The following is a 24,679-nucleotide window of genomic DNA, read 5'->3' on the forward strand; positions in this document are numbered from 1 at the left end:
GGTATTTTATTTCAATTGTGCTACATCTACTGTCAGAGTAGTATTTAATACATACTACTTCATCAAATTCTTGGAATGGTATATTTAATATTTTGGTTTGGAAACTCATTAAATAGCAATTTTGCATCTAAAATTCCAAATTTTTTTTCGGGGGAGGGACCCTGCGGACCCTCCCCCCCCTCCCCCCCGCTCTAGAACTGAGGTAAGTGTGATACATCTTTTCGCCCCCCCCCCCCCCCCCACTCATGAAAACGTTCCGACGTCCCTGTAAATGCTTGATTGCATGTTTCACTGACCTTAAGGATGCATATTATTTCCATGAGCACTTTGATTCCTTTGGGAGGGGCCTTCATGGCCCGGATGCTGGCCACGTCCTGGCCGGACACGGAGCTCAGGCTCGCGGTGGCCTCCTCCAGCGCCGGCACGACGGCCGCCAGGTGGGCCTCGCACTCGTCCCTCATCACCCGCGCTGCCGCCGCCTTCTTCGAGGTCGCCATCTCCTGCGCCTTCACCATCTTCTCCACCTGCGAGCGAGACGCCGGCACGAGCTGCCCCGGGCGGGCTCGTGGCTCCGCCTCCACCCTCAATCTCACCAACAGAAATTACCCGGTTGGTAGCTAATCTTGGGAGTAAAGGCGAAAGTTGGTGTGGTCACACCCCCATTTGCACGAGAATATAAATGACCAATACCATAGGCGTACCCAGGATTTTTTTTCGAGGGGGGGGGGGGGGAATCTTCCAGATATTTTTCGGGGGGGGGGGGGGGAAAGGGGGCTTCTGATTTTCTAAGAAAAACTCCATAAGCAACAAAAAAATAATCATTTTATAATAAACTTTTTTAAGCTTACAAACTTTTTACAGAAGAATTCTTCTATTATTATTATTATTTTTTGGCAAATTCAGTAACCACTTTCTCCGGGTCGATGTGGATGTTGTAGTGGACATTCAGTATGGCCAATCCATTCAGTCTGTCCTGAGATATGGTGTTCCGCAGATAGGATTTTAATCTTCTTAAGCAAGAAAATGTCCTCTCCAAAGTTGCCGTTGAGACGGGAATGGTCGCCAAGACTTTTCGGGTGGGGGGGGGGGGGGGGGGGGTTGAACCCCCAAAACACCCCCCTGGGTACACCTATGACCAATACAATTTTTTTTTTTTTGCCGCTAAGTCAACTGTATTTGATAGATTTAAGATAGTAGAGGTTTTCATTTACCACCTTACGTTTCTGTTAACTGAAACTATATCCTGGTGTTCTGTAAGTCTGCACACCCGTTGTTAGAACTCAGCTACGCCTTTGATTGGGACTGATGGTTGACCAGACTAACATCCAGATTACTGAATCTGCAGGCCATCTTTTAGATCTTAATCCATGTAAGGGTTTTTGCACCCCCTGTTCACTAGCAATTTTCACACAGTTTAGTGAGTAAGAGGTTAAACAAATATCGCTGGCGTGTAGCAAGGTGATGACTATAAGACTCTGTCTTACACACCCGTGCTGGTCGTTTAATTTACTAACATTTTTGTAAATCTACCTCAGTAGCTCTCCTACATGTTATGTTTCGTCACACAACTTCTGTCATCAAATATTTACTAAGTGTTGTACTGTAGCAGTATAAGTTCATGCAAATGTTCATAATTATGACTATTATTCGGCAAACATTTACAGTTAGGAAATGACGTTTAGTAAACACCTTTTGACAAAATTTAAGACTAAACAATGAATGCAAAACCACTATCATGATGTATTTCCAGAACTAGCCTTAAATGACAGAGACGACTAGAAAATTATGAAATGAACATGGCATGTGACACTGTGGCCGTATTTATAAACTATGCAAGAAACGCAAGAGCGCAAGAAAAGCAAGTTGCAAAATGTTCATAAATCACATTTTAGAGTACCAAATTATAAACTATTCAAGGCACAATAGCCCAATGCACGTATTGCTCAACTTCCAACATTCTTGATTTTTGGCTTGCATTTTTGACAGCCATATTTGAAGAGAAGCATTCTGATAATTTTTAAAAGATGCAGACGTTATGTGCACAGAAGCCCGTTATGACCTATTTTATTATATAAATCATGTTTACGCTGGTTAAAGCTTTCACACAACAATAGCAAATAATTAAAATATTTCTTTTTTTTTTTGTTATAAATATGAATTATCAAAGAAACCCTAAAGTAAAAATACGTTTTCTAATGTTTTACACTTTTAAGTAACAGGGTTGGTGACGTCTTCCAACCAGCGTGCGTGCTTTATAAGTGACTGTGACTTTCCTGAGTTGGTTGCATGTTGTGCTGTCACCAGGGCTGGTGCAAGGTAAATTGGCGCCTTAGGCGAAAAACCTTAATGCCCCCCCCCCCCCCATCCCGCCACGCCGGACACCCCAAAAAAAATTTTTCTTACCTCAAAATACATCACGTAAACCTAAGATTTTGTCAAAAATCAAATGTAAGCAGGCTTGTGTTTTTTTTTTTTTTTTACTTCTTTACTTATTGAAAATCATAAACAGGTCACCGTGGACTTTAAATAATTACTCATATCAATATAAACATTCCAAACTGTTACAAAAATCCATTTTCATCTAGTTTCAATAGTCGTTAAACATGTTATATCAGCTGTTGTGTGTCGTGCTGCGCCGCCCCCAGCTACTTGGCGCCCTGGGCGGTCGCCTGGTTCGCCTGTACGGACGCGCCGGCCCCGGCTGTCACGCCGTTACATCCCTTGCGTGGTTCGTGAACACAGCCTAAGCCTTAGACATGACACGCAGCAACGGGGCGCACCTCGCCGACGGCCGAGGACTCCTTCTCGACGAGGGCGGTCATGCTCTGGACGCTCTTGGCCGCCGCCTGCAGCTCGGGCTGCAGCTCAACCAGCTTGGCCTGCATGGCTGCCACCTCGCCCGCCGCGCGCCCCAGCTTGCCCACGGCCGCGGCGCGCCGTGCCCTCGCCTCCTGCACCTCGCTGCGACACGGCACCGCGCTCTCTCACCTCCCGTCTCTGCCGTCCTCGCGTTTGTCACGATCAGGGGCGTAGCCAGGGGGGGGGGGGTTTAGGGGTTCAAACACCCCCCCCCCCCCTTAGCTCCGAATCTTTATTTAAATTTCTTATTCATCACTCAAACAAATTTCATTATAAAAATTAATAAAATTTTTACCATTACAATATTTAAATTTAAGTACCGAAAACTGATCGAATAGCACTATTTTACACCTTAAAATCCTAATTTTCCTGGGGGAGGACCCCCGGACCCCCCACTTTAATACGGGTTTGGGGGTTGGGGAGGGGGGCCATGCTTCTTAACACCCCCCCATACACAAATCCTGGCTACACCACTGGTCACGATAAACTCCGATCACTCGTTAAGAGGCCACTCCAGTGTTTCAGGGGCACACTACGCAACCCGCGTTAACCTCATAACATTCACTGCTATTTTCATTTTGCTTATAAATTATTAACTAATATAGATTTAGAAACGATGCTTGCTTGATATGTAAGACAACGACGCTCTTATCAAAGCCCCTTTCTTCAAAAACGTGCATAAATTATGGTTTTATACTAATCTTTACTAATATGCATAAGTGTGTATTGTCTAGGTTTGAACCATAATTTATGCACGTTTTTGAAGAAAGGGGCTTTGATAAGAGCATCATTGTCTTACATATTAAGCAAGCATCATTTCGAAATCTATATTAGTTAATAAGTTATAAGCAAAATGAAAATAGCATTGAATCTTATGAGGTTAATGCGGGTTGCGTAGTGCCCCTGAAACACTGGAGTGGCCTCTTAAGACTACAATAAGGCATGCCTGCGCCAGCGGTTCATCCCCTTTTAATTGGCCGTCTTCTGCAAGAGAAGACATTGCCTTATTTATTTGATCACGCCATCAAGGACGCGTTAGCTTCCACGCTGAATGCCTGTGATTCCTGTACCAACAGTAAACATGTAGGCTATATGAAAGAAACTCAACCACCATGAAATGCTGAAGTGTTTTAACCTCGACTGGTCTCAAAATATTTCCATGTAAAATGCATGCCCCCAGGTAACATTACCGAGCTTAACCTCTCCCATCTGCAGAAAAGTCTCTAGGAAAACTACTCAGGGGTATAGGGGGAGAGGAAATTGGCAATTTACAATGCTTATGTGATGTGGGCTCGTCCTTCATTTTTATTTATGTAGGCTGTGAAGCATAATTGGTTGAACAAGACCTATCAAAAAGTTACGAGTGCTGAAGCAACAGATAAAGTACATACAATAATAGCATATTCCAGAAAGACACAGAGCAAAAAAACTTAAGTATTTATCATAGTCTATAACAGTGATGGCAAACTGGCAGACCATGGGGCCACATACAGCCAGCGGCATTGTTTCACACGGCCCGCCTAAAGAAAGTTTCAATTAAGAAACATTATATTATACAGTTACTATGGAGTATTAGGCATCTTTGTTTGAATACATGTTGAGTTTTCAGGTTTAAGTGTTTAGAAGCCAGAATATTCTCACAGAAATACTAAAAAATACTTACACCTCTTCTCAACGTAATGCCCTAAATTGTTCCAGGAAAACACTGTGCTAATCAAAACTACCCTAAAAAAAATTACTTTTCTTTTGTTAGAGTATATGTTAAATTAATTTGTTTTCTAATCCGGCAGGTGTGCTTGCAGACAAAAATTTTAATCAAGACACTACTCGCATTAAAATCAATTTACAGTACTTATATAAATGTTTTAATGCACTTAATGCACTTGAAGTATATTAAAATAAATGTTGAGTAATATTTTGAGATTAAACAACCTAAAATTAAATTTAAAAAATTCACAGACCACATTGTTTTCATAATAGGGTTTGGGAATAACATTCCTAAGAGGTTCTAACGCCACTTCTTTATAAAAATTTAACTCGATTCCTCCCTTGAATTTCTTTCTCAACCACAAATATTTTCTACAGACATTCACTTAGTGTAATATCATAGGTGTAAAACGTCATGCAAGTCAGGATAATTATGAAGATGTGCACGACTTTTTACAGCCATGATATTGCACTAAGTGAATATCTGTAGAAAATATTTGTGGTTGAGAAAGAAATGCAAGGGAGGTACCAAGTTAAAATTTTATAAAATAGCCCTTAAATAATAGTAATGACAAAAAAAAAAATCAAATAGTGTAAGACACTCGAACCTTAGGTAGCCAATTTATGAGTTTTTTATAGCACCTATATTATTACATTACTGTGTATTTTTGGTTATATTAGAAATTTAACCTATTAATTGTGTGAATTGTATTTGTTCAGTAATTATTAAATTTAAAATCGAAAGAGTGATAAAAAAAGGTATTGTCTGTAATGGTTAAGTCATTTCATTTCTTAAAATAAGCTATATGTGAGGCAAAAGTTTTTCCAGGCAGCCCAAGGCTACACAAATGTGGAAAATGTAATTTTTTTTCCATAGCAATAGTTTGGGCACATGTTGCTATGATTATAACCAAAACAATATCAGCTGCATCAAGAAGAATGATTCAGATAACCTTCGACGACTACTCTCCATGCACGACTCACGTTCTCACCTTCTCTTCTTCTCGAGCAGGTCCTTGAAGATGAGGACGAGGTCGAGGTAAGACATGGGCGTCACGAAGTTGCGCCGGCCGGTGCTCCGGCGCAGCTCCGCGGAGAGCTTCCGGGCGGAGACGTGGAACTGCTGGCAGGCCTGAATGCACGCCTCCTTCTCGACTACCACGTCCGACAGCAGGTAACTCGCTGCTTCCAGCAGGGCGTCCGGCGGCCATTCCTCCATGGGTCGGCAAGAGAAAATAAAAAAAAAAATAAAACAACAAATTCCTTAACTAAAACTTCACACAGAAGATACGTCTCAAGTCACCAGCACAATAGCTCGGAACAGCGAGCGCCCTTCCCACAATTTTTTTTTTTGCGGTAATGTAGAATTCCCTCAACTTCACATGTATTCTAATAAGTTTTATTTTTCTAAAACAAACATTGTATCTGAAAATTCTTTTGTTTCTTTACATTACACAATAGGTCCAACAATCACAATCATAAATTTCTGCCACAATATGTTTTAGGTCTTGGACTTAAAACAGTGCGAAGAATTTAAGAGTACTCCTTACATTCCCAGAAACGACAAAAAATATTTTTCGAGAAATTAAATATTTTCCAGTAAATTTTTCTTACGAAATTTTTTGCTTGATTATTATTATTACATAAATTTATAGATATTACATAGGTACAGTTTAATATATTTCAAGCCATTTTAATTAGTTTTCCTTATTAGCAAGAATTCACATTTTCTGTAATTGATGAATATTTATTTATATATATTTATTTTTTTACTTGTGACATGCCCACTAACAGTTTGGAAAAATTTTTTACAGATACACGTGAATGAAAAAATAACAATTACAATCAATGGGATGGACAAACAGATGAATAACATTAAAATCAAAAACAGAACATCATCATACAAAATATATGAAACAAGAAAGAGAGAAAACACTTAACAACAAGCAGAAGGGGAAAGAAAAAATAAACAGATTATTGAAACATGAGTAATTCAATATTATGGGGGTGATAAATTGCAAATGGATTTTAAATATATTTTATATATTAATTTGAAAAAAAATTTTTAAAAAAACCTTTAACAGAGTCTCATTGTGACTCTCTAGGAGGCGTGACTCTTGTTAAGTACTTGGAACCAGTTGATGGTGCAGCAGCTGACGAGGGACGGGAACTTCCTGATCCGGGCCCGGAAGTCGTCTCCCGCCGGACTCACGCTCACCACCACGTGCAGCTGCTGCCTCACGATGCTCAGGAACAGGTTGAACAACGCCGCGTCGCTCCCGTCCGTCTGTGGAACACGGAAGAGCTCGGCAACCACCGTGCAGTTTCCCAGCGGCTCCCGCCCTTCACTCGGGTCAGAGGAAAACTGATTCAAGATTCAGTGAAATCAGAAAGAGTACATGGAACTACAAGAGAGGTGTGAATTGAAAGAATAACACTGGAAAGAATTTTCTTAAAACAATAAAATTTTAAGTTTGAAAATTGTTTTGTTGATCCAACTAATCATAAAATAGAGTATTACTGGAAATTTTAAATCATAACCACAGATTATTTGTTACATATAAAATAATGTATGTATAATGTTGCAGTAAACAAGAAAACAAATATGAAATTTTCAATAAATAATCTTAAGCTTCATACGTATTTAATTTTTTTTTATCAATTAAAATTTTTTTACTGTATCATACTTGGTGTAAAAATTGGTAGTGAATAATTAAAACATTGTTTGATTTAAAATATTGAATTATGTATCAATTATTTACTAAAATTCAATTCAATTTTTTCATGGATATAAAATATATATATATATATATATACATATATATTTAATACTTTCAGATGTCTCGAAGGGATGTCAGTGGCTATTGTCGCAGGTACAGCGTGCTTGGGGGTTGAATGAGTGAATGAATCAAGGCTTAGCAACTCGTCAAAATCCATGGTGTCTTTATAAAAGTGTGTAGGGTGACGCAACAATGGAGGAAACGGGAGTTCCCCGATAAAAACCATCGGTTATTGGCAGCCAACAAATGTTTCTCACTAGCACAAAAACTGGTTTGAACCCCTTGGGAATCCATCCTGGAACAACTTGATGGAAGGCAAGTGATTTGTGATCAACTTTTGTTTATAGTATTGGATGCCTTTGTATATACCTGATTTTTATTCAAACAATAGTATAAATTATCATGACTGACACCAAGACACATTAACACTTGGCAAACATAACCCTATTAACATTAGTAATGACACTCACATTACATGAAAATACCATTTAAAGAAAACTTCCAGGTTTGTTTCGTGGAAAAAAACAATCAATAAATATTTTATGCAAAACAACTAACTACTAGAGTTGCCTAGATGATGGACACTAAAAATCAAATGTCTTTTTAAATAAAATGTTTCCCAAATATTTAAAATTAAAATAACAGTTCACAATAATAATTCTGTCCCTGTTTAAGATGCTGCAGTTTAGTTTTGTGTCGGGCTAGCTAAAGCTAGTAGAAAAACGTCTGGACCTGTAATACTTTCTGTATTGGATGTTAAATAATGATTTAAAATTTATTATTTTTTTATAAAGTAAACTTTTAACCAACAAAAATACAATAGACGGTTTAATTTGTGTTGACATCTTAATAAATGATTTACTTTCAACATAAATTAAAAATATTCTATTTTTCTATAATTTTTATATAATTTAAAAAAAAGATCCAAGATTCATACCTGCAAAGCCTTGTCTTTTTGCTGATCCACCAATTTCATCTTTTCACGTATTTCTGCCTTCTCATCAGATGTAAACAAATTTGGCACTTCTCCCATGTTCAGCAAGTTGTTGACGTCTTCTAAGAAGGTCTCGTCTTTGATCTGACAATTAGTAAAAACCATGAAGTAAATAACCTTTCCTAGAAAATTATATTAAAAATGCAAAATTTAAGGACTTCTAAATAAAAAAAAGTAGGTTTACATGAATTAAACTATGGTGTAAAGGACTAAGCAAATGCATTGCCACCCAGAGTATTATTTTTTTTTTTTTACTGATTTTAAATATAAGTACACATACATGACTAACTTCCGTTATTCTTAGGTAGCCTGGTTGCCCATTGCTGTGGTGGTCAGATTACTTATTTTCCATTGAGGTGATTTGAGTACCAATCCCAAAGAGGTCACACCTGGATTTTTGCCATGTGGGGAACATGGCATTCTTTTTGCTGGGTACTCCTTCTCCCCATTTACACATTCCGGTTCAAATTTCTCAGCTGTAGGCCCCATACATACAAATAAAAAGTCAGTGTCAGTAATATATTTCACTTTGCCCACACAATGTACAAGCAGTTAAGTTTCTGGTGAAAAATCAGAAACCACCAATAACATAATTATTGGTTTTTAAACCTTTTGCTTCCTGTGAGTTCAAATGAGGTATTATTTGAGACAATATTTTATGGTGAATTGTAATAGAACTGAAATAACACCAAAAATCATGTTAATACAGCATGCAGCACCGAAATACCATTTACTGTACCATATAGCACCAAAATGTACTAAAACCGTGAAATTAATCACCACAATGTAATCTTTTAAAATATTAAATTCATTAAATGTCATTGATTTAGCTATGAAAAAAAAGTAAATGTTACCTTGGATTTCGCATCATTAATTAACTTGAATTTACCTCACTGCCATTCATACATTTTTCCCTCAGACACATAAGAAGCATGCAGATTTATTTTTTATCGTCCCAAGAAATTCTGTTGTAGACATGCTTAACACAAATTATTTTATTGTTAAAATGCATTATGTATCAGTAAAAATGTTATTCTATTTTGGTAAAATATGAATTAAGTAGCATTTTTTGTGTCATACATTTTGATAATATATACTGGCTTTAAATAAATACAGTATATGTCAGAATGAAAATAATAACACTAAAATTTACAATTAAAAAAAAATTGTTATAAAAATAAAACCCCAAAATCTTATCTATAGGTAATGCTTTTCAATTTACGTAATTGTATTATGCGGGCAATGGTGCTCTGCGTTGCTGGCACGGTGTCTGTACATTCAGGCAGGGGCGCAACAACTAAATTTCCAAAGGGGGGGCAATATACCTTTTTAGAATCATTGATCCCCCCTATTGAAATGGTGGTTCCGGGGGTCCTCCCCCGGGAAAATTTGTATTTCAAGGTGGAAAATGGTGCTATTTAAGCAGTTTTATTATCTAAAAATTTATTACACAGCACTTTCTTTGCCCCACCCCCTGTTGTTGCGCCCCTGCATTCAGGGTGCGTGCAACTCGCCTGCGAGTCTGTGATCAGGAACACTGCGTGCTGCTCCGACGCACTCGCTTTCCGCATCACGCTCTTCATGTCCTCCCACCACTCCGTCATGCCGTACGTCTTCGTGATCTCCACCTGCCAGCAACAGAGGGGCATGATTGGAGGAAAAACATTCAGAGAGAGCAGAGTCTAAATATGTGACGAAGTAAAATTAATGTTGATAATATACAGCAACTAATTAGTGAAATTAAGATGGTCATTAAATAAAATTATCGCTAACAAAGAGTGTTATCTTAAAATAAAAAATTACCTAATTGTTCTAAATTTGGTTAATGTTAACTAAACATTACCGGACATTTAATTTTCACACATATGATTCCACTAATATTTAACTATTTATATTACCATAACTTGAGGGAAACATTTTTTTTTTCTCAAGCAAAAGACAGGTCAGATACTGCATGCTATTTTCAGTTAACAGTATTTCAAGAGAATCCAAGTTAAATAAATAGATATCATTTCAAGTAAGCCTGTGCGAATATCAGTTTTTTAGTTCAAATCGAATTCGAATACGAATACCAAATTATTCTCGAATACGAATATTGAGTTCGAATAGTTGGAATGAGAATTGAAATCCCATAAAACATGTTATATCACATCACATTACAATATGATAACAGGTACATATTTACTGATACAATGTATGTAGAATCAAAAAACTGACAGTACTTAAAATTTTAAGGTTCTCCAATTTTATAATTAGTTCGTATTAAAAAAAGTCTTGTCACATCACTACATATTAGCTAATTTAAATTTTTGTGGAGAAACACAAGCTGCTCTACATTTTCGGGGAGTAGACTCTATCTTCTACACGTCACAATGTTGCCAGCTGTTGAGAAAAGTCTCTCACCGCACACTTGTGTGGCAGGTATAGGCAAGTACTTTCTTGCTACCACAGCTATGTTTCGGAAACAAGTGCGCCCCTTCTCTGACCAGAAACTGAAAGGATTTTCATTCTTTGGGATTAAGGGTGCTGCCAGATATTCGTTTACTTCTCCTTGGATAGTTTCTTCGTAGCTTGCAAGCGTAGACTGAGCTGCTGTTAAAGGTTTTACGTAGGCCCACAGAGATGACTTCTTAATAGGCATTTCACTTGTAGCCTCACTTGTCTCAGTTATAGTTTCAGCTACTGTGTTCAGCTTACACAGCTTACATACCTCCCAGCACAAATTTTCAACCCATATTTTTTTTGTAATTTTTATCCTCAATTAGTGAATCTTTCAACCGTGGATCTACCATCATAGAAAACACATTTACTTCACAATCTTGGTACACCATGAAACATGATCGCAAGCTTTTAAGTAAGTTCTTGGCAAGAGTTACTGCTTGCTCTTCATCAGAAGTATAATTTGCCAGCATCTTCTCCATGCAGAAGAGAATGAGAAAAATTAGCGAACTTGTAGGGAAACTATCTGAACTGACCTCTTTAGTAGCTTCTGCAAGAGGTTCCAAAACATCAACAACAGCCTTGCAGAGATTCCATTCATTCTGAGTGAATGAGTCCAAATTAGTTCTTGTAGAGCTGCCCCAACTGATTCTCTAACCAAAATAAGTCTGGCCAGCATGTCACGTTCCGAATTCCACCTTGTTTCAATATCTTGAATTAATTCAAGAACAGGTTCCCCTAATCTCTTTTGCTTTTCATGAAGCCTATCTCTTGCTGAAGTGCTTCGTGAGAAGTACCCCACTATGGACCTTGCTTTTTGGCACATATTTTGAAGTCCTTCTGTTTCCTTCTTGGCATCTCCAATTGCCAGCTGCAAAGTATGTGCAAAACAAGTTCGTGATTTGCAATTTATTGCTTCAAGTGCAGCTCTAAAGTTACGAGCATTGTCTGAGACAATAAACAGTGGGATAGTGTTTCCTTCACTTAATATGTCCCATTCCTCCAGAGTTTCAACAATAGAAGCTTTTATGGAAAGAGCTGTATGAGCACCACTCAGTTTGCTGACTTTTAGGCAGTGAGACCTGTAATTAAAATGTGTGTCTGCATAATGGCAAGTGAGAGACAGATAAGAATCTGAGGCTCTTGATGTCCAAGAATCTGTTGTGAATGACATTGACTGAATATCTTGGATATTATTAGCCAATGTTTCCTGCATTTTACTTTTGCATTTTCGGTACAAATTTGGAACAATACTGCGTGAGAATGTTGTACGGCTTGGAACAGTGCATTTGGGTTGTGCCTCCTCCAACATTGCCCTAAATCCTGGTTAATCTACAATGGCAAAGGGATGCATACCTTTTACAATGAAATTTGCTACCCTGTCAGTTTTTTTGCATTAGGGTTTGAAGGCTCCCACTTGATTGGCTGAATGAAGCTGGAAATTGTTGACTGTGTGTGTGATGAACCTGCAGAAGTCTCCATCTGTGTCCTTGTAACCTTAAGTTTCTTGACTTGTGATTGATAATCTGAATATTTATCATAATGTAGCTGCAAGTGGTTAATCATGGTAGTTGTTGTCCATGAAAAAGTGTAAAATGTATTTATACAGTATGAAAAACTTATTAGAATTTTTTTTTATTTTATTACATAGAAATTAAAATTTAAAAAAAAACTGCATGATTTTAACTAAGATAAATATTGCAATTGTCATAGATCCACTTATTGTTTTTAAAAATTAATTTCACTTAAGCATATCAAGATCAGATCTATAATTTGTTTCAAGCAAAACAAAAGTTTTGAATTCTTGCATGTTTAAAAGTTTTCAATGCTATGAATCTAGACATCTGCCATTTTCATGAAATATCCATTTACATCATTATAAGTGTCTTGAGTGTGTTTAAAATTGTGGTGCTTAATTTTAAAAATATTAAAAGTTCCAGACTGAAATATTTCCTGTAATTCAGGCTGGGAAATAATTATTTCTCATGGGAATCAAAATAGGATCTGAAAAAAAAAAAAAAAGAACTTTAATAAACACCCTCCTAGTGTAACCTTTTTTTTTTTTGACGCGCGGGACAGGATAATTGCCTGAGCTGTCACTACGCGGGGAATTTGGGAAGGGTGGGAAGGGTTTTATGGAGTGGGGGGGAAGGGGAGGTGGCCACCTGCATCCGGTCGTTTACTGTGTATTATCCTATTGAAAAACATTGACGTAGCATGTTAGGCTTTTGGAGTCTTTGCTGGGAGTATGCGGCCAGATGTTTTCCACATGGTCTGTACAATTTTCTTTCTCTTCTCCATCACATTCGGAACAAAATTACAGTGCCGACAAACCATGTTTCACCCTCTAATCTGAAAACTGTCACCTATAACGTCCCCGGTTGTGTGGATATTGCAGACACGTATTTATCTTTATCAGTATGCTGACAGTTCAAATCTATTTTAAACGACCTTACGACATTCTTCTACATAAAATACGTTATCCCTCCGAATTACTGTGTTCAAACGGGCTTTATGTGGCCAGATATTGTGGAATAAATCCCGCTGAACTTTTGCCCCCCCCCTCCCCCCCCTCCCCCCCCCCCCTCCCCGGCCCAACGAGAGAAAACTCAGTGATCCCGAAATGTTTCCCAGTTTCAGTGATCCCGCTCAGCCTTTTTCGTAAATGACTGAATATTCGTTTTTTTGAAGTGTTAGTATTCGAAATCGAATCGAATACGAATAATAAACTATTCGTTTTGATATTCGAAAATTCGAATATTAGCACAGGCCTAATTTCAAGCCTTAGTATGTATTGTATGTACTATGTAGTTGTATTTCAAAAAAAAAAAAAAAAAACTTGATTGTAAAATAACGGTAAACGTGAGAGAGAAAGAAGTAATTCCTAAGCTCAATACTTGTTCATCGGTAGACCACCAAACACAGCTGCTGTAGACATGCAATGGGTTATTCCATCACGTATACAGGAGCAGAAGCACAACAGAATAGTTGTGGCAAGGTTCTCACCATCCTTTCAGAAACCCTCAGCCATCTTCTGCAAGTCTCCTCTGACATTTCATCGATTGATGGTTTGATCACAAACACGAGGTAACTTATATTAATTTATGAGCATCACATGTGTAACTAAGAAATAAGAAATTCTGCGCCAACTAAATCTTGGTGATCTCGTCACCTTATATCATTTTGTGCATACAAATGTAACATAAAATCTTATTAGCCTCTAAATTACTTCCATTCACTCATTCGTCTAGTATTTAGAAAAAAAGACCTCACTGTTGAGACAGGGTTATGAACAAAGTGATAAAAGGAAAAAATCTAAATACATTATAATGTAGGGGGTGGTAAAATTAGTATCTTGCTATAGATGCTATTTTTTTGCTAATTTACACTTTAGGTGCTATTTTAGCTCATTTTCTAAACAATTTTTTTTCCCCAGCTAAATTAGTTTAAATGTCATTCATTTGCAAAAATCTTTGAGACAGACTTTCTCTTCTCACAGAAGAAAGATGTGTGATTATGTAATACGATGAAAACAAAACAGGCTGCTCTTTCATGTGTTATTCTTTAGTGGGAGTGTGAAGTAAATCACAGCAATACTAGAGATATTTGGTGTTCCTCCAAATGTTGCACTTTACCCATGCATTCTGGTTATCGTTGTTTGCACTATTTTGTAACCACGTCTCATGATATAGCCATGCTTCTGTGATGCAGTCGGGTGACATACATTCTGAGATAACTTCAAAATAAAACCCAACCCAATTAATTCCGAATTTATGTGTATTATTCTATTAATTGAAGCTGCAACTTAATATTTGTTAGCGTATTGCAGTACCAATTTATTTAGTTAATTAAGTATTTAGATTTTTTGTAATTTTATATATAAACAGACATTAAAAAATTGTGATTTTTGGGCAAAATAACTAAAGGGTTATTTCAATATATGAATATATAGTTTACAAATATTTAGAATGTAAATATAAGTTATAAATAAGTTGCATCTAAAATGCTAATTTCACAAAAAAATATATGTTAATTTATAAAATAATAGATTCTAATTTTGGAAGAAAAAAAATAGAAACTAATTATTCCAGCCCCTAATCAAATGACACTCTAAAAAGTGGACTAAATACAATCTGCAATAAACTTATATCTGAAGCTTGTAAGTGCACTATTTGATGAGCAAGAAACGACTACACGATGTCGTTTACCGGAAAGGTACAGAGGAGAGGTACAGGGGTTCATTTGGCTTCTTGGTAATGTTGTTGAACTCGTTTAGGTATCCTTCGCACAAAACCTTTCAAGTGGTCAGTATCAACGACCTCTTCATAGTTGCGTCGATGTGCCTTCGGGTTCGCAAAGTCGCGGAATAGTTGATCGCCCCTATCACCTCATTCCACCTCCACTCTCACCCATACCCAGCCCTCCGAGGACCACTGCTCCTGAACAGACCACCAGCCCCCTCGAACCTCCTTCGAGAGACCAGGAACCCAGCCAGAGACGTATACGAAGTATCCTGCGTCTCTATCGGCACTTCCCGGCTCCCCTGTCACCCATCGCCGGCTCTCCAGGACATCCAGGGATGAATCAGACCAGGACATCCATGGATTTACAAACAGCCCTCTCCAATACAGTTCCAGCCCGGAGACGGACGCGTCCGCAACCCCTGCGCCGCCCCTCCAAGAAGACTGCCCTAGGGGGAGCAGCAGAACAACTGGCTATCCGTTTCCTGCAGCTCGCACCCCTCCTTCGCGAGTCAAAGTGCTCTTGGTTCTGCCCCTCCCACCTGCTCACATCCGCGGCCACGGACTGAAAAGAAACTGCCCCCGTGTCCCTGAGGAGCCGCTGACCTGGTGCAGCTCACAGTCGGAGATGTGAGCCGCGAGGCGGGCGAGCGACTGCCGGCCGGAGCCGCTGCAGCCCACCAGCAGCCCGTGGCCTCGCGGCTGCTTCAGGATGCGGCACAGCCTGGACAGGTGCTCCAAGGCGAACCTGCGCCCACGCAGTCACATCACCTCGTCCCCGGCCCCCTTCCGACCCTCCGCAAATTATGTACTTCGTTCGGCTGGACGTTGAGAACCAAAAGTGCGTCACGTACAGGAGCAAATGCGGTAGTATTTCATTTTCGGGCAGGGAAGAAGGGAGATGGAACCACTTTTCCCTCTGTTCGTTTTCAAATTCTTTCCGTTCACACTGTGCGAAAATGATAAGATTTTTTTTTTTTTTTATTTCAAGAAAGAATGTACAGGGGTTATATCCCTTCCAAATCCCCATTTTGTACCCCCCCTGTTGGCAAACAATAGAATTCCAAGAGATTTATCATCGGAGCATAAAACAAGATAGTTACCAGCATTATTCATTATTGCGGAACTTAGACAAAGAGTGGTCGAAACAGCATGAATTCAAAGTCGAATAGAATATTTTTTTTTTTTTTTTTAATATTGGACTTAGGCTTCAAAAAAGATTATTTTTACGTGACTACAGTCTTATTAAAAACCCTAACAATTGCTATTATTCTATTAATTGAACCTGCAACTTAATATTTGTTAGCATATTGCAGAACCAATTTTTTTTAGTTAATTAAGAATTTAGATTTTTTTGTGGTTTTAATATAAACAGACATTAAACAATTGCGGGTTTTGGGCAAAATTAAACTAAAAAGCAAAAAAATTGTGATTAACATAAGATGTGTGTGCTGAAATAATGACAAAGGTCATTTAAATCTCACATTAGCTTATAGCAATGTTTTTTTTTCATACAAACATCTGTTTAGATATATAGTAAAAAAAATATAACTCAACGCTTGATTCTACTTCAAAATGTTTTTTAACAATACACTATTTCTTTGACTTGGAATTGAAGGCACTAGAATGGAATACTAATACAAACTTAAGAAACTGGATGCCAAAATAAATTTTACTGAAGAAAATATGTGTATTACAGAACATAAGTGCAGAAAGAAAATTATGAAGTCTAATGTTATTTTTCAGAACGGAGAAATATGGAACATAATCTACCACAGCAAGTGCAACAGGTGAGCTAATATTGTGCCTATTTAGTACGACTTATCATTAACCTGAAATGCATGTGCTTTAAGTACCAAAGAAGAAAAAATCTAAATAAATTATGCAAAACTCTAAGATGTGGACTAAGTGCAATTTGCAATAAACTTATATCCAAAGCTTGTAAGTGCAGTACGTATTTGATGAGTGAGACACAACTACACTCTGCCATTTACCGGAAAAGTACAAGGTTCATTGGCTTCTTGGTCATGTTGTTGAACTCGTTTAGGTATCCTTCGCACACACCTTTCAAATGGTCAATATCAACGACCTCTATATAGTTGCGTTGATCTGCCTTCGGGTTTGCAAAGTCGCAGAATATAAGTGCTCTTAGTTCTGCCTCTCCCACCTGTTCACAACCATAGCCATAGATTTTTAAAAAAAACTGTTTCATGCTTCTGATTAATGTAAGTTAACAATAATAGACTCAGTGATAAAAAAGGGTTACTTGCAATATCTACAACAAATAATTTTTTGTTGTTTAGTATCTGGAATCATGTATGTTCTTAGAAAAAATTTTTTAATAATGTTACTGAACACTAATATGTTGGGTCTGTATCAGAAAATCACTGACCCCATTGTTCCCAAAGGAATTAAAATATTACAAATCCAGTGTGTTTTAAATGAAAGTTGATCACTTTAGTATGTATCTTTAATTTTATCCACAACAGTGCAAGGGTCTAAAATTCTGCACGTTCATGACCACAGCCAAGCCTGATTACCTATTTTGCTGAACTATCAAACGTCAACATAGTTGTAACAGGAATACCAAAGAAAAATATTTATTTTTAATAAAACAATGTTAATGCAAGAAACAGAAAATTTAATTACACATATTAAAAATTTTAAAACCATGATTAATCAAAAGGCAATTTTCAATCAGTGACTAACAAGAAATGATATATGATGGCTATGAGAAATATGATTAACTCATCTAAATTGTTTTTGAGAAATATATATTTGTGACAATTTATCATATATTAAAATAAAAAATAACAAATTGTTACCTATAGCATAATCGCTATAAAAAATTTAGAAATATTTTATTTTAAATGTTTGTACATAAGTATTTAATTCACAAAAATACCATAGTCTTATAGGCTAAATAATTTTCGTGTACTTTCGTTTAATTTATGCCCATAGTACCAGCTATTATTCATGAAGTAATAAACAAGAGATGGAAAAAAATATTCTACATGTTTAAGTGTATTCATAAGTTTTATTCTGAAATTGAAATCCATTAATCCAACTTGTCAGCAACCAATATGGAAGATAGTACTGACTTAATTTATTAACAGGATGTATATATTACTAAGACTAAATGAAGTTTTTCATTAAATGATAGATTCTACAAATGCAGTTTCTTGTTAAAACATTTTTCTGAACATAAAAAACATCCCCCACCTCAAACCCTTGAAGGATGTTACAAGAGGGTTATACACACATGCCTTAAGGGGCCCGTCTCGTCAGAGGTGTATGTGTGTTAGTGAGGCGGGATGATAAGCGCGACGCTCGCTGGTGCTTCCAGCGCGGTATAGCCTCTAAGCGCAAGTCTCTGAATTGAGGCATAGTCTTCTCGTCGTCACAGGATAACTGTGAAATTTGAGCGGTGACCGTAACATTATATGGCGGAGAAATGAAGATAAAGGTGTTATGCAAGCCCCTTATGTGCTTTCAAGAATCTGTACCGGTTGTTTTACATCTAAAAATTACTCTGAAAACACGCGTTTTAGCCATTTTAACTCTTATAAAAATACAGTTTAAAACTTAATCCGAAATCAAAAGTACATTTCGGCCCTCAGCGAACTCTTGAATGCTTTTCGTAAGCAGACCCCACTCGTATATCTCGAGTAGTTTTGAAACCGCGTCGTTTTTCCTGAAGCTCTGCGCACCGCGTGTGTGTGCCCTGGTAGGCGGGGCCCTTGACGAACGCGGGCGGGACGCCCCACGTCTGACCTGCCGGGAGCCGGAGGCGATCCTGGAGAACAGGTCGGGCGCTTGCTCGTGCAGCCTCGTGCCGCAGACGTCGCGCAGCACCTCGACCAGCCACTGCCGGTCGTCGGCGTCCGCCAGGCGGTCCAGGTACACCCTGAGCACCTCGTGCGCCCACAGCCGCTTCATGGACTGCAGGTCCTCCATGGCCTCGGGCACGGACAGCAGGACCCCCTGCGGGCATCCACACCGCGCGCTCGCGAGTCACGACTAGAGCTGCTGCAAACCGTATGTATTCGGTACCAAGTAACGGGTGCGCCATCTGGTAACGAGTGACGAAACGTTACACGCGGCTGCATTTCGTTACTCGCATTTTGACGTGACAACGTCTAATAAATCGATGAATGCCAGCTGCACGCACGAAAAAGTGTCCCGTTATGCACATTGTCCCGTTACGCACATTGTCACGTTACGCTCATTGTACGCTTGCACCGTATCTACCTCTTTTACACTCGATTGGAACAACCATCGATTTGACTTTTTCGAGGCACATTAAAAGTTAAATAGCAAACATGTATATACGTTATACTTAAAATAATCTCTTCGTTAAAGTAATATTCATAAAAGTTGCAATCATTACATCAATGTTTTGTTATGACGTTGTCACGTTAAAATATCGTCCGTAAGCCGACTTTACAGACAACCAATTTTTTCATATGTTTTACGCATGCGTGCGCATATTCGATGAATTAACATTACAAAGAATGATGTTTTTGTTTATTAAGTAAAGTATTAATTTGGAAATTCGTCGTCCGAGTTTTTTTACTGTTTATTAAAGGTATTGTGTGTGCAGACAAAGTTTGAGATTGGAACAGAAACAACGTAAGAAATGATTTTTTTACAAATTAGAAATATGTACCGTATGTTTTTTATTATCGCGTATTTTCACGTTTTTTTTTGTTCTTATCTTAAAAGAGATAATATAATAAAGCTGCACTAATGATATTTAATTGTTTCTTGGTTAACAAAAACTGTTAATTATCAAATATTGTTAATTGTTTATATTCTATTTGTTATTATTTACACGATGTCATACTGCACGCGTACGCGATACGACTCAATTCGTTGCTGCAACATAACATAGCATGTTATGCGGTATCAGAAGTAACGATTAACGTAACGATACGATAGTAACGAGTACTAATTGTTATAGTAAATAATACATACGGGTACACTTTTTTTTTGTTACTTTTACACCTTTAGTCATGACTACGTAGCGAGTAAGTAGAACTTCCATTCTATGAGGCCCAGCATGAAAGCGAGCCAAAAAACTTCAACGACAGCGACGGGTGAAATTCCGTTTTTCTCAAATCCAAATATCGAGTTTGATTCTTTAAAAAAATGCCTCCAATTCAAATCTAAATCTCAAAAGTCAGGAATTAAATAATAGGTGGGCACAAAACATAGAAATGTACGTATTGAAGACACATTCCACACATAATTTTTTATTTCCTAAATATTAAAGCATATTTATGTGTTAATCCTTGTCAAAACATGCTGGTGCTAGTAGTAGTTGAATTTCTGAATTTCCCTTCGTCTAATAATCTTTTTCAAATCTGTTTTTGTTTAGGTTAAACAGTTTTTATGGTATTTGAGGACCTGGGAATTTAACTTGCCGATTTATAGTACCTACACAATAAAATGAACAGTACCGTATTCACCCGCTGATTTTTTGTTTAAAAAACATGCAGTGCGACCCTATGCAAGTTTATTTTGGGTAAAAATAAATTAACATTTCACTGTGTGGTTGAACATAATAACTAGCCTGTTTTGGTTTTTAGTAAATATGTTAAAAAGTCAGTATAATCTGTTTCATTAAAATATCTCAGAAGTGCGTTTAAAGTATCATGAACTTAGCCGTTATGCTGCATCTGATGCCTAAACGCAGTGTTGTCGAAAAAACGTAAGGGCCTGGAGACAAATAATTTTGTCGAAGGGGGTGAGGGGGACCTCCTTCACCCCTCCCCTCATTCCTTAATGTAAAATTTTTTCAAACCCCACGATTCAAAAATAATTTAATACCGTTAATGTTACCATAGCCATAACTGTAATAGTGAACTGCATGTATTGAATAAACTACCTATTAGCAATAAACTTCTCATTTCGTATTACTATCAGAGTAAACTCATGCATTAAAAAAAAAAATTTCGAAACTCAAGCCCTAAAACTCCCCCTTGAACCATCTGCTCCCATCGACAGCCATGTGTTATTACAAGGTATGCACATTTTTGTGCAAGAATGAGGCCTGAGTGTACAGGTGAGAACACAATCATTGGTGGGATGTCACATCAAGATAAAACATAAATAAAACAAAAGTTGTAATGGGTCGAATCCAAATCTCCAACTCAAATCCCAAAGAGTGCTTTGAACATACGCCTCGATTCCAAATCTACGTCTTATGGGTCCGAACTAAAATAATAAAAGAAAAGAAAAACAGTAACTATGGTATTGAAACATTTAACCCTATAAATGTTCTATTCGTGAACTAAGTTTCCAGAATCAATACATATCGTAATTTTATTTATATACATAATTACATCTTAAAAGTACAGTTTTTTGGGGAATGAAATCAGGATAGGTATGGAAAAAAAATTGACCTAATAACCTGCAAAGGTTATCAGTGCTGAAAATTTCAATTTACTATATTTCCTCTAGTATTTTTCTTTAGATCTTTTTTTGACGTGACAACGTCTAATAAATTGATGAACGCCGGCTGCATGCACGAAAGTGTCCCGTAACGCACATTGTCCCATTACGATGTGTCCCATTACGCTCCTTGTACGCTTGCGCCTCATCTATCTCTCTTCCACTCGATTGGAACAACCATCAATTTGACTTTTTCGAGGCACATTAAACTTGAAACACTCCCATTGGTCTCCTACTTTTCCTATTATCGTCCTATCCTTAACAGAATAACACAGATTGGAAGAAGTTAAATAGCAAACATGTATAAAAGTTATAGTTAAAATAATCTCTTCGTTAAAGCAATAAACATATTTTAATTAATGAGTGCAAATAAAAGTAAATTTATCAATTAAATTGTAGATTTCATTTCACTCCTTCTTTGTATCCATACAAAATAGTGATATGTAGTTCAATAAAAAAAGATCAATTTTATTCACAAAAGTATGCAATCATTTCATCAATGTTTTGTTATGACGTCACGTTAAACTATCGTCCGTAAACCGACTTTACAGACAACCAATTTTTTTTTTTTTTTCGAATATTGAATACTTCGAATACTAAGGACTTCGTAGTATTTGAGGATTTGATAGGTGTAAAAAAACAACCTTTGACGGCGTCCTCACCACCGGGCCAACCGGCCGGGCAAGTACAGACAGCAGACAAGCAGTGTTCCCGCAGGGCCTCACCTGCACGACGCGAGAGATGTCTCTCAGGCTGAACAAGTAGTGGCACTTGGCGGGGGTGGCCACGAGGTGGGACAAGCACTTCCTGTGGATGTCCAGCGACGCCGACACCAGCTCTTTGATGCAAGGATCGAATTCCTTGCTGAAGCCTCTGCCACGTGCGACAACAAAATTAACAGTAGTACAAAACTGAGAGTTGGCTGTTTTCAGGATGCTACCGGAATAGATATAAAAAAAAATAGAGCACGTGTGACTTGGTACACGTGATAGAAGTGAAACTTCTTTGGCAATTCAAACTTCGGCTCGTAAGCATATCGTAAGGGGCAAAACGGCAGAGAGAAAAAGTAGACAAATTTCTAAAAATATCACAGTGCAGGGTTTTTTTCTCTTTCTTTATTTCAAGTATTTAAGAATCCTAACCTTTTTTTTGTACTTATTAGACATTTGATTAAAAAAAAAATTAATAAACATGAATTAGCAAAATTATTACACATTTCAAAATAACTGCTCATGAGCTCAATAATTGTTCATCAATTAAGAATGATTAATTAACAACAAATATTACTCATTGTTGAAATAAACCATAATAAAAAAAACTGTGCTGTTACTGTTTCTTCAAACAATCCTGCCATTTGGAACACGCCAAATCTCTGAACGAAACATAAAATTCATAAAATGTAGCGCTATCTATGCGGAAAATGTAGGGAACAGTCTCAAAAGTGCTATCTATGCGGCTGGTTGAACAAGGAAAAACATGAGCATGCTGGTAGCAAATATAAAATTCAAGACATTCACAGCTGATTGTATGTATAGGATACCTATATCTTTTTCTGAAAAAATCACATGACACACACACTCTGGCTTATTCATTCGTTCATCCATCTCTCTCGATTCTATTTTTTTTTTCTGGCGGGAATGAGTAATTGCACAAAGAGGAGAATGAAATTGAGCCCAACAAAGTATATAGCATAGTGATCTCTATATCTCTTTTGCCTAATACCAATCCTCTGTCCTTTTTGCATCAGAAACATTTCACGTTTCACCAAAACATTGCATTAAAATTCAACCTTAAAATTTGTTTTTCATCGCACCCAAAGAAGTTTGATTTCGAAAATTTATAATCACAAATCTAACATTATAACTGTTCATATTTGTGGCTTACTCAGTAATAAATAATAACTTTAAAAACTGTAGTGGGATCCTCTGACCATGCAATTTATAGTAACCATTAGTTTATGTGTGTTTCACATATGTGAAATCCTTGATGCATGCTACTTGTCATGGATTGATCGAAACCAAGGTCATTAAAGATCATTACAAGTATCATCTTATGTGCTGAAAACTAAGGTAGGCCCAAGTGTAATTTAGCATACGAAATTTCTACTAGGTCCTAAATTCCCACTAAAACACTAAAACTAGGTTAGCCCTATTTGAGGAAAATAAAAACACAAAAGTGGAGGTAAGAGTTATTCCAGAATGTTGTAAGAAGTTCAGAATTTTTAAAAAAAAATTCTCAACATTTTAATCAAAAATACACAAAGCTTTAAGCTAAAATGAATGTAATCAATTTACGTGTGAACTAAGAATTGCTTGACACATGCAAGATATGACAAAAAACAAACATTCTGCACTTTGTGGTGTAATTTTTTTTTTACATTACCTCGTATCTAGATGCCATAGCATAATTTTGCTGAATATGCCAGACAGTATTTCATCGCTGAACTCGTTGATGCAGAGAGAGTTGAAGTGTCTAAGAAATCTTGTGAAAGTGCTGCCACCTCCAGAAGCCACGCCTTTTGCACACACCAGCTACATCAAAGTGACAATCGCAACAGTGTACTTCCTCAAGCACTCATATCCATGCAGTGTATTCACAGTACTCTAAACATTTTTGGTACAACGTTTAAAAAAAAAATTACAAAGTGTTTTGAAAACAAATTAACGGTATCAGCAGCTGATAAACAAACAGTTAATTAAGCAGTGTGCTAACAAAAGGAGTTTCATTACTTAATTTTTTAATTGTAGCTAAGGTAATATTTCATTTGGTGATAAATAAAGTCGGTTCTCGGTTACTACTTCTTTGATGCAATTAACAGAGTCATCATCATAATCATCATCATCAACTGCTTCCAGCCTGTGACCGGGTCGGAAAAGTAAAATGCCTCAATCTTCCTCTGTCACTCCACCACTCCTCATCCTCCAATCTATTCCAGTCTTCTCCTCTCCTATAATCCTTCTACTATCTGCACTTCCCACCTCTTCTTTGGTCTTCCTTGGTGATTCTTACTACGTACTTCAACTGCATCATTTTCCTAGGCAGCCTCTCTTAGTACAGCAATTACATTAAATTTAAATTTATTTTATACAGGTATTTCATATAGGTAGTCAAGCAAAAGACGAGGACACGTATCACTAGGCCACAATCAATGTTACTTTCACTAGTGAAAAAATAACTCAAGCTATAAATGTTATTTTAGTACA

The 24,679-nt window shown here is 37.3% G+C and overlaps 1 protein-coding gene across 1 annotated transcript in view; it reads right to left on the minus strand.

The window, feature by feature from the left end:
* Positions 1 to 24,679, minus strand: part of LOC134535373 (dynein axonemal heavy chain 7-like) — a 145,720-nt gene that overhangs the window by 39,802 nt on the left and 81,239 nt on the right. Inside the window, exons 33-41 of the mRNA XM_063374446.1 lie at positions 23,859 to 24,007; positions 22,202 to 22,349; positions 18,795 to 19,004; positions 9,855 to 9,968; positions 8,284 to 8,424; positions 6,695 to 6,853; positions 5,559 to 5,779; positions 2,781 to 2,961; positions 297 to 524 (exon numbers count right to left, since the gene is read on the minus strand). Of these exons, the coding sequence (XP_063230516.1) occupies positions 297 to 524; positions 2,781 to 2,961; positions 5,559 to 5,779; positions 6,695 to 6,853; positions 8,284 to 8,424; positions 9,855 to 9,968; positions 18,795 to 19,004; positions 22,202 to 22,349; positions 23,859 to 24,007 (1,551 nt within the window). The remainder of the gene's footprint in view (positions 1 to 296; positions 525 to 2,780; positions 2,962 to 5,558; positions 5,780 to 6,694; positions 6,854 to 8,283; positions 8,425 to 9,854; positions 9,969 to 18,794; positions 19,005 to 22,201; positions 22,350 to 23,858; positions 24,008 to 24,679) is intronic.

The sequence above is a fragment of the Bacillus rossius genome, chromosome 8 (genome assembly GCF_032445375.1).
Source record: "Bacillus rossius redtenbacheri isolate Brsri chromosome 8, Brsri_v3, whole genome shotgun sequence".
Lineage (NCBI taxonomy): Eukaryota > Metazoa > Arthropoda > Insecta > Phasmatodea > Bacillidae > Bacillus > Bacillus rossius.